The sequence below is a fragment of the Epargyreus clarus genome, unplaced genomic scaffold (assembly GCF_041222505.1).
Source record: "Epargyreus clarus isolate Ecla_fem2 unplaced genomic scaffold, WU_Ecla_fem_2.2 ptg000026l, whole genome shotgun sequence".
Taxonomy (NCBI): domain Eukaryota; kingdom Metazoa; phylum Arthropoda; class Insecta; order Lepidoptera; family Hesperiidae; genus Epargyreus; species Epargyreus clarus.
In genome coordinates this window covers 10,200,163-10,215,052 of record NW_027332233.1, presented here as the reverse complement: position 1 = coordinate 10,215,052, position 14,890 = coordinate 10,200,163, and the positions used below count along the sequence as shown (strand labels likewise).

Sequence of the window (14,890 nt, the reverse complement as noted above, 5' to 3'; positions counted from 1 at the left end):
CCGATTATTTTAATTGCATTTTAATCTCTCAATAGTGCGAGATTAGCTTAAAAACAACGGAGTAGTTACTCATTATAAGTACGTAGGTATACGCCTAAAGCCAATACATACAGTACATATGATAGCTTTCACAATACGAAAGCTCAGTGCTTTGTGCTCTGAACCTGTCGTCTCGAACAAGTTTCGTAGTCCGCCGTCACAGCCTCTCATTGCGCAAAGCTTGGAATTAATGACGTGGTCGAAGCTAATTCTCGTAAAGGGGTCTACTTACAAAGTGATTCGGTGTACACACTCAGCTGAGCGACTGAAGGACGTGGAGCTTAATGTGTCTGGCGTATAACAGTAGAGATTTATATGTGGATCTATTTATACTAGTAGTCGTAATTCGACCATAATCATTTCAGAAATTGGAGAAAATCATTGAAACTGCATGTTTCAATTTTTTTTAGTATTACACGTTTAAACGCCAAATATCCACTATTTCTTCCAATGATAGCTTTAATGATTAAATAGTGGTTCACGCAAATATCAAATGGCGACAGCAAATTATGCATGTACGTGATAGATTTTTGAAAAAAAAATCATACATCGCATCGGTCTCTAAAACAAATTGGATTCCCGAGCTGCAGCGGATTAGGCGACTACTCGGTAGCTTAAACGACAAGACAGTAGCCTTCGCAACTATCGGGCCGATAGTAGCCGGTGAGCGGTCAGCATTAATAGCTTCTACTGCACCACCTCCAGCTCCTCAATAGCTAGCATAAAAAGAGAGAAAATTACTGAACTATTTTTATTATAATGTTTGCCTATATTTTATGTAGGAATATACTTAATATGTTTATTGTTTCTTGCTAGGACTGCATATTTATTATTCATGCTATGTATCTTACTGTATCCATGAATATAGAAAATAAGGAAGTGGGGAATGTTGTAAGCAAGTTTATGCAGATATAACTTTATGTACATTTCCGTAACTTCCTATTTGCTATGCTTAAAGTATAAGTCAGTTGCTGTACTTAAATATTCACGAGTTAGTTTAGAATTGAAAAGCATACATTTCCTTTCCAGAAATATTATCCTGTTTTATAAAATATGTATTTCGAACAATTTAATCATTGCTACAAAAATAAATCCTTCTCATTCTGAGAGAAGACCCGTGCCCAGCAGACAATAATGATGATGACAAAAATACGTAGTACTTAAGCCGTGTTCAAAAGGTATTATTATGCTTTATTGTATAGTAAACCAAATGAAAAAAATGAAATATATTTATTTTGTATCGTGCTGCTTACAAATGTTAGTTACAATATTTTTTCTAGTTTATAACCGGATCAACTCGACCTCAATTGGGAAGATCTGACAAGTAACCCAGCGGACTTGTTATTCATTCGTTTCTTTTTCAATATCATTATCAAAGTACTCTTTTGCGGTAAAATTGCTTTACTATGCTGCCTTATTATTAACAGACACAGAATCTTTCAGTTTAGCTAGATACGCTACACCTAAACATGTATTTTGTCCAGTTTTGTCGTCTTCCCTTATAGTGGAACTATCTATTTGTATAACGGTTAATACATTATTTACGCTGGATCAAAAACAAATCAAATTATTTAATCGTTCATAGTTAAGCATGAGATGCATTCTATATATGCAAATACTATACGTACGATATGCGGATGATTTACGCAGCATCCATGCTAGCTAGTAGCAATATTTTAAGATTAACAATAAATCGCGCCCGGTGCCGTGACTCGAGAGAAGTTACATTACAGTGTACCGTCAACACTTCGCGGCACTTTTCTAGCGCTATGCATTATGCAATTTTTAAATTGTAAAATGATGTATCACAAAATTTATACACTTTCAATATTTCACACAAGCGACAGCACCGCGCTTAAACGTGTTTGAAGTATTATTGAACTATCGAAAAGTATGAAAATAGATTTTACAAAAGTTTAAAATGCTTTACAGCAGGGTTAGGCAACTTTTTCAAAGATGCGGGCGAAATTTAAGGCTTATGTAGAAGTCGCGGGCGTCCTAAAAATATATTATTCAATTTTTTTTTTTTTTTTGGTATATGATACTTTAATTTTACTTATTTAAGTAAGTATATAGAGTTTACACAACATTAACGCTGGGTAGTAACAATATTTTCAGATTGTCAATAAATCGCGTCCGCTGCTACGGCTCGAGAGAAGCTACAGTACAACGTGCCGTCCACACCGCGCGACACTTTACGAGCGGGCAATATCGGAAAAATGTTAGATGCACGTGCGCGCCGTCCGCTATGCATTATGCGATTTTTAAATTGAAAAATATAACTCCTAGCAAAATGTGTCTAAAATATTCTTATTGACCACAGATAGTATATATTTTACAATCGCTAACATAACTATTTTGAAGTAAAAATAAGGAAGAGTATATACATTTTCTGCGACATTTTTAACATTTATATTTAAAGAAAAATATGTAACTACTTTTTAAACAAAATTTTACAAATAGGTATACCTACGTACATATCCGGCAAACCCTGGCAAGGCACATTTTTTTAAGTAGGTTCATTGGGGATGCCGTACGCATGTCTATAGCTTTGTTTTAGGGAGTTCAAAGTTTCAAAAACATAAACAATAATTCGTTTTTCCCGAACTTCACGCTGAATAATTAAGTTACGCTACATCCACGCTACTTGGTGGCAATATTTTTGATTGTCAATAAATCGCGTCCCCTGCCGCGGCTCGAGAGAAGCTATATTACAGCGTGCCGTCCACACCGCGCGACACTTTACGAGCGGGCAATATCGGAAAAATGTTAGATGCACGTGCGCGCCGTCCGCTATGCATTATGCGATTTTTAAATTGTAAAGTGATGTAACGATAAGTTATACACTTGCCATATTTCACATGTTCAACCGCTCCTCAATTAAGCGTGTTTGAAATATGCATATTAGGCGTCGAAAAGTTTGAAAATACATTATGCAAATCTTTGCTACGCTAAGTATATACTAAACATAAATTATAATTGATAAATAATATGTAACGATTACATAAATTGGACAAGGAAATGTCAATAAATATGAATGCTGTACATAAAAGTGACTGCAACTTTTTTATTTACTTTACTTTTTTATTTTCTACTGCTAGGTAGCTGCTTCGCTGTCTCTCCCAGTAAGGAAGACTTGGAGCATATTGCATACTCTACTCCAATACTACGCTGGTAGTACTAATAATACGGGTAGTGTTATAAGTACACTATTACTAAAGCACCAAAATTCTTTACGAAATATCTTCAGTGTGTCGTATTTATGACTATAGATCCGCCAAGAACAGATCTCAATCATCGTTAAAGTTGCTATTTACTTACCCGGTCTATACCTACTGCAACAATCTTTCTTCGCTGATCCAAGTATATTAATTAGATTGGTTCTGATATACGAGAGATGTGAGTTCCCCACTCCGTTTACCATAGACCAGAAAATCAAATTTCTGAAACAGGACCGGAATTTTATTTTCGCCGATAATTTCCCTTCGTCCCTTTTTGACGCCACTTTACGTTTGAACTTTTGAATTCAATTAACATAGCTACTGCCCATTCTTCCGACACAATAACTAAAGTATTCATTTCTTCTTTACAGTGGCACTGGAGTTGGTGTATACTACTTTTTTCCATGGACAGTTCTCATGGAGAGAAGTTTACCCTGGGTTACCTGACGGGCTCAGAGCGGCGTCCCGGCGACTACAACTATCAAAGACCTGGAAGAGTTATCTCAGGTAAACTTTAAGACAATTCTAGAAAGTGAGTAGTGATTAGCCGGTTGAGAAACTCGGCCTCTTTATTGAGTCCGAGATTCAAATCACAGGCACGCACCACGGATTTCTCAAAATAATGTGCAAAGTAATTTGCTTAAACGGTGAAAAAAAATATCGCGAGGAAGCTTGTATACTGAGAAATCTTAAAAAAAAGTTTCAAAAGTTTGTGAAGTCTACCAATTCTTTATTCGCCAGCGCGGTGGACTATGGCCTAATCCTTCTCATTCTGAGGAGGTCCGTACCCAGTAGTGGGACAGTAATAGGTTGATGATGATGATGAACTTAAATCGATTTAAAATAGCAATTACATAAGATTAGCTTAATACTGTTTATGTTTTAATTAGTTTAAATATTTGAGTAGCAGATTATTAGCTGTCTAACGTAATAAGCCAATTAAAGATTAAATTGGTAGTCAAATTGTATTATTAAGCTGCCCAATTTTGCCAAAACGTACCTATTAGTTTAATAGGCGTAATTTATTTGTCAACAGCAAAAATAAATGCAGGCTTACTCTTTTAACTCTATTAAAATATAAAAAGTTCAATTATAATATATTTTTGTTGCTATAGTCCGCGCCAAACTTCTAGTCCGCTCTGAAGTTGTTGCGCGCAGGTGTAGTCAGAAAGCCAATATGGTCGAACACAACTACAGGCATATACTCCGTAGCAATAGTAAGGTCATACTAACTCAGCTATGTATCCCATGGGCGACAGTGGGCAGCGGACAAGTGCATTCACGCGCTTTCTACGTCTGCTAATATCTACAATTTGCTGTTGTGACGCGACTCGTTTCTATATTCAGAGCGGACTGGAAGTTTGGCGCGGACTCTACTTAAATATCCTCCTCAAATGCCTATATGCAGTTTTACATAAGTTTTTCCCTGTTTCTCATATTAATGTATAAAGTAAACTAACACACTAATCTAGAAGCTAAATGTTAATAAAATAAAACAAACATTTAGAATGTTAAGGAAAATTAAAAGCTTTTATATAAATCCCCCTTGTTGTTTACTTAACAAATTCGGTTTGAGAATCTAAGCAGATACTTATCTATACATATAAATAAAATTGGAGTGTCTGTTTTTAATATTGAAATAACCGTTTTTTACTACATGCATATGAATATACATACGGTACATAGGTACACCAATATAACATTTTTACAATTTTTGTCTGTCTTTCCGTCTGTTAGTTCTGGCTAATCTCTGAAATGGCTGGACCGTTTTTGACGGGACGCAGGAAAACCGCGGGGCACAGCTAGTTTGAAAATAAATTGCATTTTGCTGACAATCCTATGATGGCTCCTTCCATTAACAAGAATAAACAGTAAGCCCACACACTACGGAGCTTTCAGGAGAAATGAGTGATTGCTTTTAAAATAAATATTGTGAGGAATGAGTATCAATTATAAGTTTTAAGTATGTTTAGGTTTAAATTCAGTGATGTTACATGTTAATTAAAGTAGTTGGTATAGAACTAATTACTGATTACTGATTACTAATATTATAATGAAACCTTTCACGGAGAAAATGAAAATAAACGAAATAGTTACTTATCACCTTTTTACCGTCAACCCATTACTGTCCCACTGCTGGGCACGCGTCTCCTCTCAGAATGAGATAAGTATTTCTAATATTTCACATAACTTTGATAAACTGAACGTGCTTGGTTAGGACTCGAACCTCAGACCTCTCGATTGTGAGGCCAAGTTTAAACCATTAGGTTATCACTGCTTACATAAATGTAAGTAGAATTCGCTGAAAATCGTGAACCCAAATATGTGTAATTACAAAAATGTTGAATTTGTAGGTTCCGTGATGTTGGCTATATGATAATGATAATTAAAACAAAGATATTTTTGTTATCTTAAATCAGAATTTTAAACGTTCATAATTATGGAATAAATTAATTAAAGAACTTAACAAAGTTATACATATTATATGACTAACTGTATTTTAAATGAAGCTCTACCACAAAAAATATAAACACCTACAATATCGAGTACAAAAGTCATCTCAAGACTCCAATAATACAAACTCATAAATGTTACTGAAATCGATTAAGCGGTTTCAAAGATTCAAAAGGTACCCGGTGTTGTGGGAGCGACGTAGGGTTATGTGGGATTCTTACCGCACTAAAACCCCCCCGGTGCCCGTCCCCGGTGCTGCGTAGAGGGCTCCGGGATCTCCAAAGGAACGCAACCGGAGCCCCCTTAGCGCGTTGCCCCGTCGGGCTCCGCCCAGGTGAGCTTGGCGCTCGCCACAATGTCTGGTGCGTACGACGGTATGCGACCACACATACCACCGTCCTTCCCGGGGCCGCTGGCTGGGCTATTTTAACCAGAAATTATCATCAGTTTAGTTAGCATCTCACACTCTTTGATATGATAAATAAGATTACCTGATATATTAGTTAAGAATGTTTGTTATAACTGGCCAAATGATCTGACCCTCGAATATGAGAGTTTGGCACAACCAACTTGGCACACGAATGCCAATGTTTGCTGTAACTAGGGTTGCCACCCATATTTTACAAAATACCTGTAGTATGTTAATAAATTGACTTTATACTTGGAGGGCTGAATAAAGTACACAAAATACTTTTTACTTTTATGAAAGGAAACAATAATAGAGTGTTTCTAAATTTAATACAAAAATATTACTAATCTATCGACATACATTGTTCGTAAACGTGGGGTTAGAGCAGCGATTGGCAACCACCAATATCATTTGACCATTCTTATAATTAAGTATAATTTCCTGCCGACATTACCATATTATACCTAGAGATTTATTTTTGGCGGTCTTTTGTTCGGTGACCGACTTCCAATTTCCTAAATTTAATTAATAAGTCACACCTAGTTTATTTTCAGTTATATGTAGGCAGTCATTGTAGGTAGATCGTAAATATACATTTTTTACAAAAAAGGTGACAACCCTAACTATAACGCACGGTGTACGCAAAATTTTATAAATAAATTTTGTTTATTTACCAGGAGCTATTTCGATGGCAGTGGATGAAGTAAACGAAAAACTCCTCGGACCTATGGGCCACTCCTTGGATTTCGTCGTCGCAGAAACTTACGGCCAGGAAGAAGTTTCCATTCGACAGGTTCGTACCTAATACTTTAACTATTTTCTTTTCGAAATAGACTTCGGAAAATTTCGTATGCAAATCGTCGCGAGCAATTATTCGCAAACGTTTTATCGCCGCTTTAGTTCATCGTAATTAAAACTTAAAAATCTTGCAAGTCGTGATTTTACTCTGAAGAATTTTTGTCCGGATTTACATCTCGTTTTCTGCAATTCTCAAAATAAAAGATCACGAAAAATCCACTATTTAATCTACAATCCATCGATTTGAATTTCGCACAAATTTATATTTTTAGTTCAAATTCAAGGCGTTAAATAACTTACATAATTTCTAACGAATATGCTTTACCGTTTCGAATACCTATGTATCTTATGATTTGAACAAATGGGAGACATAGATGACGTTAAGTACATACTATATTTACTTGTAGTTATCTATCAAAGAATAGTGTCTTTAAATATTTTTTATGTCTTTAAATAATTTTCTAACAAGTTAAAGTGAACCGATAAACCAAATGAACTATCGGATAATTAAAATAAAAATTAAAGTGATAATATTTCTAAGCCTCCCCGAAAAGTAACTTATGAGAGTACCTACTTAGAAAAATAGACGCGAAAAACACACTCAAACTTATGAAAGTTATGACTTGAGTTCGAAGACAATTACAATTATACCTTCAAAACATAACATTAAAGGAAAAGATACTCAAGAATTGCAGTTAGATCCAAAGTTTAAATGACTGTAAATGTGATATTACTAAAACAATTCGGAATGTTCCCCTAAAAGTGCTCCAATTTTAGAGGTATTCTTTCCAATCGACTGCGAAATTACCCGCCAGACGGCGAACCCACTCGACATCCATTATTCTTTTACAGGTTCTGAACACAGATTGGAAAGCATAATACTAAACAACTCTGTTCTTTCCATTTTTAAATGTAAACTCTAAGACAATCTTTTGTTATTTACTAAAAACTTGTAAAAGCTTAAAAAACCTACGGTCCTTTTTACGGTAGACGCTCACAATAATTGGCCAAGTGATTTTTTTAATTTTTTCCTATTTTTAGTATTTGTAATCAAAGCAACAACAAATGTTAATGCATTGTGAAAATTTGAACTGGCTACTTATTCCGGTTCAATAGATAAATGCTGCAGAAAATGCTGATTTATAGCGGTTTTTCGTATGGCGACCCCCGTTTATTTTGAAGCTTTATTATTTTTGTCTATTACGGTTCAACAAATATAGCCCTGTGACAGACGGACAAACGGACAGACAGAGGCTAAAATATTTACCCTTTGGGTACGGAAAATGGTGCTTAGTAGGTACAAACTGCCTTTATATAATTTTGGGATCAAATAATTAAACCTCCCGTTGTGAATGTCGCCCAAAATCATGTTAGTATAGATTTATAGCCCCTACACAGGCATAACCATATGGAGATAACGCTTCGCATGCGTATGAGGGAAGTTATGGAATGGACGATAGTAGAAAGTTTACAATGTTCATAATTCAATGAGACACTGCTCTGTGAGGCTTATCGCAGCCAAAATCTATATTCGGCATTCGTCATAGGTACTTCTTATAACGATTGATATTTTTGTATTCATTGCTTTAGAATGCTTCTTGATTATAATAACCGCTTAACAATTTGGTTTTACGCCTACACACAAGCGACAAAATGAAGCAACAAAAACGTCGAATGATGTGTTGACATGTTATAGTAGCAGATTTTTCTAACCTCCTGTTTTTGAATAGCCATTGTAAGAATGAACGTTAAATTATTTCATTATTTTCAATTTGAATTGAATTGTATTTTTTTATATTCTTAGGTAGGTATTACGTATAAATATTATCTCCTAATAATGTTATAAACGAGTAAGTTTGTGAGGATGAACGGATGGGCGTTTGTTACTCTTTTATGCAAAAGCTACTAATCGGATATGAATTAATATCGCACTTAAATAGTTTACGACCTGTATTAATATATAGGATAACTTTTGCGTAGTAATCGAGGCCTATGCACAGACACCACCAAATGCTAGTATTAAAATATATCTCTGATAAATATATTTTCAGTAATTATTTGTTAAAGCGGCAAAAAGATGTATCATTACACTGTCCTGCAATTAACTCGCAAAAAATTCGTGGTAACGGTAAAATATGAAAACATAAAAAAGGAAATACTTGAAGCGATACCCAGATAACCAGATAAACAGGTGTAAACATGATGCAATGGCACTCACGTTATTTTAGCGCCCGCTTAATCTGCTCGTGGCATCAATGAATGTGTAATCTTTTCTGACATATAGTCGGATTTTATTTAACTGTGAAATATTTAACAGCTATTAATACTCCAAATTACGCGCTTCAAAAGACAACAACACTTTTTGAAAAACCTTTCGTGACGACCCGCGTGGCGAGCGGTCACCATACCGGTCTGACGCGCAATGGGTTCCGGGTTCGATCCACGGCCAAAATGATATCTGAATGATGAATTTAGATATCTTTTCTGGGTCTGGGTATTTATGTAGTCGGCTTTGTGTGTCGTCCAGGGAATCTTAGTGTGAGGCTGTGTGTGTAGAAAGCGTCATGCTAATGTAATGGTACCATTTATACCTACGTGAACCAAACTGACTTGGTGTGAGATTTTCAAACGAACACAAACATATTTTGCTATGCATGAGCTGACTATCTGGACGTCTCATCAAAAATAAAATGGACTTCTGAAATAAAATACACAATGCATACCTACTATAGTGAATTGCATGTGCATAAAAGACACGAATTACACACACAAGCGCACAGCGTACTAATCAGGTTGTTGTACGTATAATTTAGTGTTTGAAAAACAATTCCCTGAATTTCATTATGTAATTAAAAGGAATAATTTTCTTTCTTCATCACAAATACATTCGCAATATGTGTACAAAGTTCGGTGCATCCTGGCAATTCCTACTACTATATCTACTAATAATTAAATAAATAAATAAACAAACAAACAAATAAACAAGCAAACAAACAAACAAATAAACAAGCAAACAAACAAACAAATAAATAAATACATACAAAAATAACAAATAAATAAACGATTTCTTTCTGCTGGAATTGGATGATCAGGGTTTGATGAACGTGTGGTTTCAACGAGATGGAGCAACCGCATACACAGCACGAACCACAATGGATATTGTTTAGGAAGCGTTTCCAGGTTGCGTAATCTCTCGTTTTGGCGATTTGACATGGCCAGCAAGATTGCCAGATTTAACTATCCCAGACTCTTTTCTTTGGGACTACTTGAAGTAACGGGTCAATCGCAACTCTTAAGGAGAATATTCGACTGGAATGCGAAGTGTTATCGGAGAAATTCTTAAGGAAAGTCGCGGAAAATCGGGCGTAAATATGTGTCAAGCGCTGGTGGAAGACACTTGACAGATATCATATTTTCTAATTAGCAAACAAAAAGTTACAGGTCCTGTAGCACTACCATGAGTTTACAAAAGTATTACTCGCTAGCGACTGCGTAAAATAAATGTATGAAAAATTGTACAGCGCCTCTGGTGGTTACTCGTAGAACTAAATTCCGTAGTGTGAGCCACTCGTAACGTAAAAAACCTATCGAAATCAAATCGCTAGCGAATATCATTATGATCAATTGCCATACAAATTCGGTCCCATGAGTCATTAATTTGACAGACGTTGTCAAGAAATACCGTAACGATAGTAGTTATGTGATTCACTAGCAAAATGACAATAGTTTTCTATTTACAATTTCTATAGTGGCGTTTCTATGCCAACTCATGGTAGTGCTACTGGTAAAGATTTCTATTACTCAAAATCACTTTTTTTATTCAGTACAAAAGTTATTCAAAAACAAAATAGGATGATTAATTTTGCGCCACCCTAATGATTATTCAAGCTCAAATCAATCAATCAATCGTCAATCAGATCACGTTCAGTCAATATTGTCTTACTAAGCCTTGGCTACATAACATTACGGTGCTAGGTATCTAGGAATCAAAATTGTCTGATTTAAAGACGGCCTGTTATTTGATTGTTGCCAGTAATCGCAATGACCCAGTAATAATGACCATCGAGTCGACACAGATCGCGTGCAAACAGTCATCGAAGGCTTATGTTACTACCTATATTTAAACTTGCGGAACTTGCGATACGTGCCCTACCCTGCCTAAGTACTTGGCACACATTCATGTGAAAATTTAATTTAATTCAATCGTCATTAACTTATTTACGGACGAGAGTCCGTATAGGCGTATAGGTTTTCCTCGCGATGTTCTGCTTCAGTTAAAGCAAGTAAAAATAATAATTAATTTTCTAATATGCACATAACTTTAAAAAATCTTCGGAATATGCCTGAAATTCGAACCTTGGTCCTCCCATTTGAGGGACAGAGTTTCAACCACTAGGCTACCACTGCGATGAATTTATTGCAATGCACTTGACAATTTTAAATATTTCTCGCTAAAACTTCTACGCCTAATAATCCTATAGTGTACCTACTCAAAGACGGGAACCATTGAAAATAGCTGAACGTTTAACGTTTCAAGTGGCGTGGAAGATACGTTAAGGTAGTGTAAAAAAGGCACGCATCATTCACTGTCTGCTCCAGACACTGTATCTTATCACTAATACTTACTTCCACGTAGAGTTTTATACAAAAATAAGTCTAGTCTTTTTAGGTACACTTTATCCAATTCAATGCTTAAGAAATACGTACATAAATATCCACGTGATTGGATTTTTGTTTATCGGTATCGTCGGAATTATCATTATTAAGATGAGAAGGAGTGTAATCATTAGTAAGTTAAAAATATCTTGTAAAAAATAAACTAGATAATAATAAAAGTTATGTTATTTAAGTGCTAGCTAATAAGAGTAAAATTAAATTATACACGAAGATCTAGTGTATCGTAATGTTAATTACAGTAATTGGTAGCAGATGTGCATAAGCCGAGCAATAGGTCAATCTATAGGCTGACCTATGAGGCAAATATTGACCTATGAGATTAATAAATAATAGTTACAGAATAAAAAAGATCATACGATTTTATTTTAGTGATAAAATCCGAAGTGCCAGTGAGAATGGAAAATTAATATAATGATAATCCCAAACCGCTAATTTCTATGCCTCAAACATAGATTAGTAAAGATTACTCACTCCTAACAACAAAATGTACCCAGTTTTGAGAATTGAAATAATCGCGTAAATAAGTTTTGCCACGTCTCCGTGCTAAAATGTCCCTCAAATATTTGAAATAATTATTGATTTATTATGTAAATTACGCAGTATTAGTTATTTATTCGTAAATTTTCTCTCAAAATGTTTTTATTTGTCAATAATTCAAAAAAGAACTTATCTACTAATAAGCCGTTTGTGGCTTCATTCAATTTCAAGGCGGCAAAGTATCTTTACTAATCTATGGCCACAAAACAACTACTGTCAACATCTTTCATTCATTGGCTAAGAGTGGTATTATAATATGAATTGCCCATTAATGACATACAAATGGATCAGTCGCGAACGTTCGTTTTCATAAAATGTAACATCAATTCCGACGCGATTTTATCGATGACCCCTTTTTCATACTTCACACACGTTTTCTTTAGCTCAGTGTTGCCAACTCCGCTATAAATGTAATGACGACAGCAAACCACTAACATATATTGTACCAACTTATGAAAATATATCCATAGATTTTTCTATTTACACCTTAAACTTATTATATAAATATCAACTTAATTATAAATTAAACTATAAACTAAAATGGACTTATTTACAAAATATATACAAGAAAATTATAAATAAAATAAGCCATCTAAAATTGCCGTGTGAGGCATGGTCTCCAAAACGCTGGCGGCGTTTCCTTGCTGCACGGCAAGACTTAATCTTTGTGCAAAATAGCCGTTTGCTTTTTGGTCACCGAAAGCAGTATAGTATCCATAGATATATTTTTATGTGTGAAAATATGAATGTATACATCCGTCCATACGTTATATTTTTCAACCGATGAAGTTATGATAATGTTATTTATCTTTGTATAAAATTGTATTTCACATTTTTCCGTCTTAAACAACATAATATAGGTAGTAAAATAAAACTTCATCTTGATTCAACATCATATTTTCTAAAAATACAAAACATAAACAGTCGCGTACCTTTAAAGTAAGAAGATATTGGAACCGATTATTTTTATAAAATGTTTGTCACACTTTGTCACAGAACTCATAAGCTTCACTGCCGTAAAACAGTGAGTTCTTGAAGACAGCTTAGATCGTAAAAGGGATTTTTATAACGTCTACGGCTGAAATTAGTAGTTTGGTGTCATTAGACAAGAAATAACTATTCAATAAAATATTAACTATCGCGTATTTTGTTGTTATACTTATTGTTTTCTTTATTCCGCTTGTTTTATTGACATAGTAATTGTGAGTATATACTTGTACCTAATAACGTAGCATTCAAACACAAAAATCTTCGTCACATTAATTATACTATGAGAACGTTTCTTAAAGAACATTTAAGCGTGAGTATAGCTTTTCTCGGGATATTTTCTTTTAGCATGAAATCAAATATATATTTTTTAATTGGTACATAGGTAGGTACGTACCTGAAAAATCAGAGGTGAATTCCTGAAATTCGAACTTCCCGTCCTTTAATTGGGAGACGTTTCAAACCCCTAGGCCAGGGGTTCCCAAAGTGTGCGCCGCGGCGCCCTGGTGCGCCGTAGAAAGTAAAGAGGGGCGCCGTGAGTCGATCCTCTAATCACTGGACACCACAAATATTGGCGTTTTGGTCATCGATTCAAAATGAATATCCAAATTTAACATCCAAAGCATTAAAAAAACTATTCTGTTTGCAACATCATATCTATGTGAAGCTGGGTTTTCAGATGTAGCTGTGATAAAGAACAAATATCGGATCAATGTGGAGCAAGAAATGAGAATAGCAGTGTCAAGTGATATTCCCCGCTTTGAAAAACTGCGCGGAGATCACTTAGCTCACCCTTCACATTGATTTGACTGAATACATATCGTATTTAATTTTTGTTTTTTCTCAAATTTGACTGAATAAATATCGTATTTAATTTTTGTTATCCTCAAGTCTTTCTTGTTGTTTTCCGTTTAAATTATTTTATAATAACGTATTGTACAACTTCATATTGTGGTGTTTTAAATTCGTTTCGATCAACCTAAGGTAACTATTATTATTGTAGTTATTGTAGTTACCTATTTCTTTCGACTGTCTTCTTCAAATAGTTAGCTAGGACGGCACAGGGCGCCGTGAAAGAATATTAAACTTGTAACTGCGCCGCGGGTTACAAAAGATTGGGAACCCCTGCCCTAGGCTATCACTAGTTTGAAGACACATAAATGTTTTCCCCTAAATTGATTTAGTGACTAGTTTTACAGGCAAAGTGTAGGCGACATCTTTGTGAAGTCCACAAATCCGCACTTGGTCAAAACTACTTGGTAAACTCCTCTCTATTTGAGAGAACCATACCCACAACGGATACATTTAGAGTAACTCGTATAATAATAGAATAGTGTGTTCACAGATACTACAGTTTAGTCTACAGTAACTCGGTTTTATCGCCACGGTAATCCTTGGATTCCGTAAACACGCAATATTGTGGAAAGTTACGATGTTTGTTTTGATCGTTACTAACAATTTAGAACACTTGCTCGCGTCTTACTTCTACATCCAACTTCAAATTGGTAGAATTATAAGATAAGATGGCAGTCAAAAGATTAAAACGTGCTAACACCTATTTGGATATGAGATTGTTAGGAAGATTATAAAAATTACCTGCTGTCTCATATGAAGATTATAATAACATATATCGCAATCATATAACGCAGCGTCATATAACGCAATGTTATACTTTTCCCCAAAATATCTAGATCCAGAAAGTAGGTCAGAAAGTAGAATATTTCATTATGTCATAACATGGAGAAGATAAGATTAAATAAATTGGCAT

General features: G+C 34.9%; 1 protein-coding gene across 3 annotated transcripts in view; it reads left to right on the top strand.

Annotated features, from left to right (window-relative positions):
- Positions 1 to 14,890, top strand: part of LOC140753046 (guanylate cyclase 32E) — a 71,591-nt gene that overhangs the window by 11,000 nt on the left and 45,701 nt on the right. For 2 of the 3 annotated variants that reach the window (XM_073087411.1, XM_073087412.1), the window contains exons 2-3: positions 3,632 to 3,767; positions 6,801 to 6,916. In XM_073087411.1, the coding sequence (XP_072943512.1) occupies positions 3,632 to 3,767; positions 6,801 to 6,916 (252 nt within the window). Of the gene's footprint in view, positions 1 to 3,631; positions 3,768 to 6,800; positions 6,917 to 14,890 lie in introns of those variants that run through there. The other variant, XM_073087413.1, reaches the window with a different exon arrangement.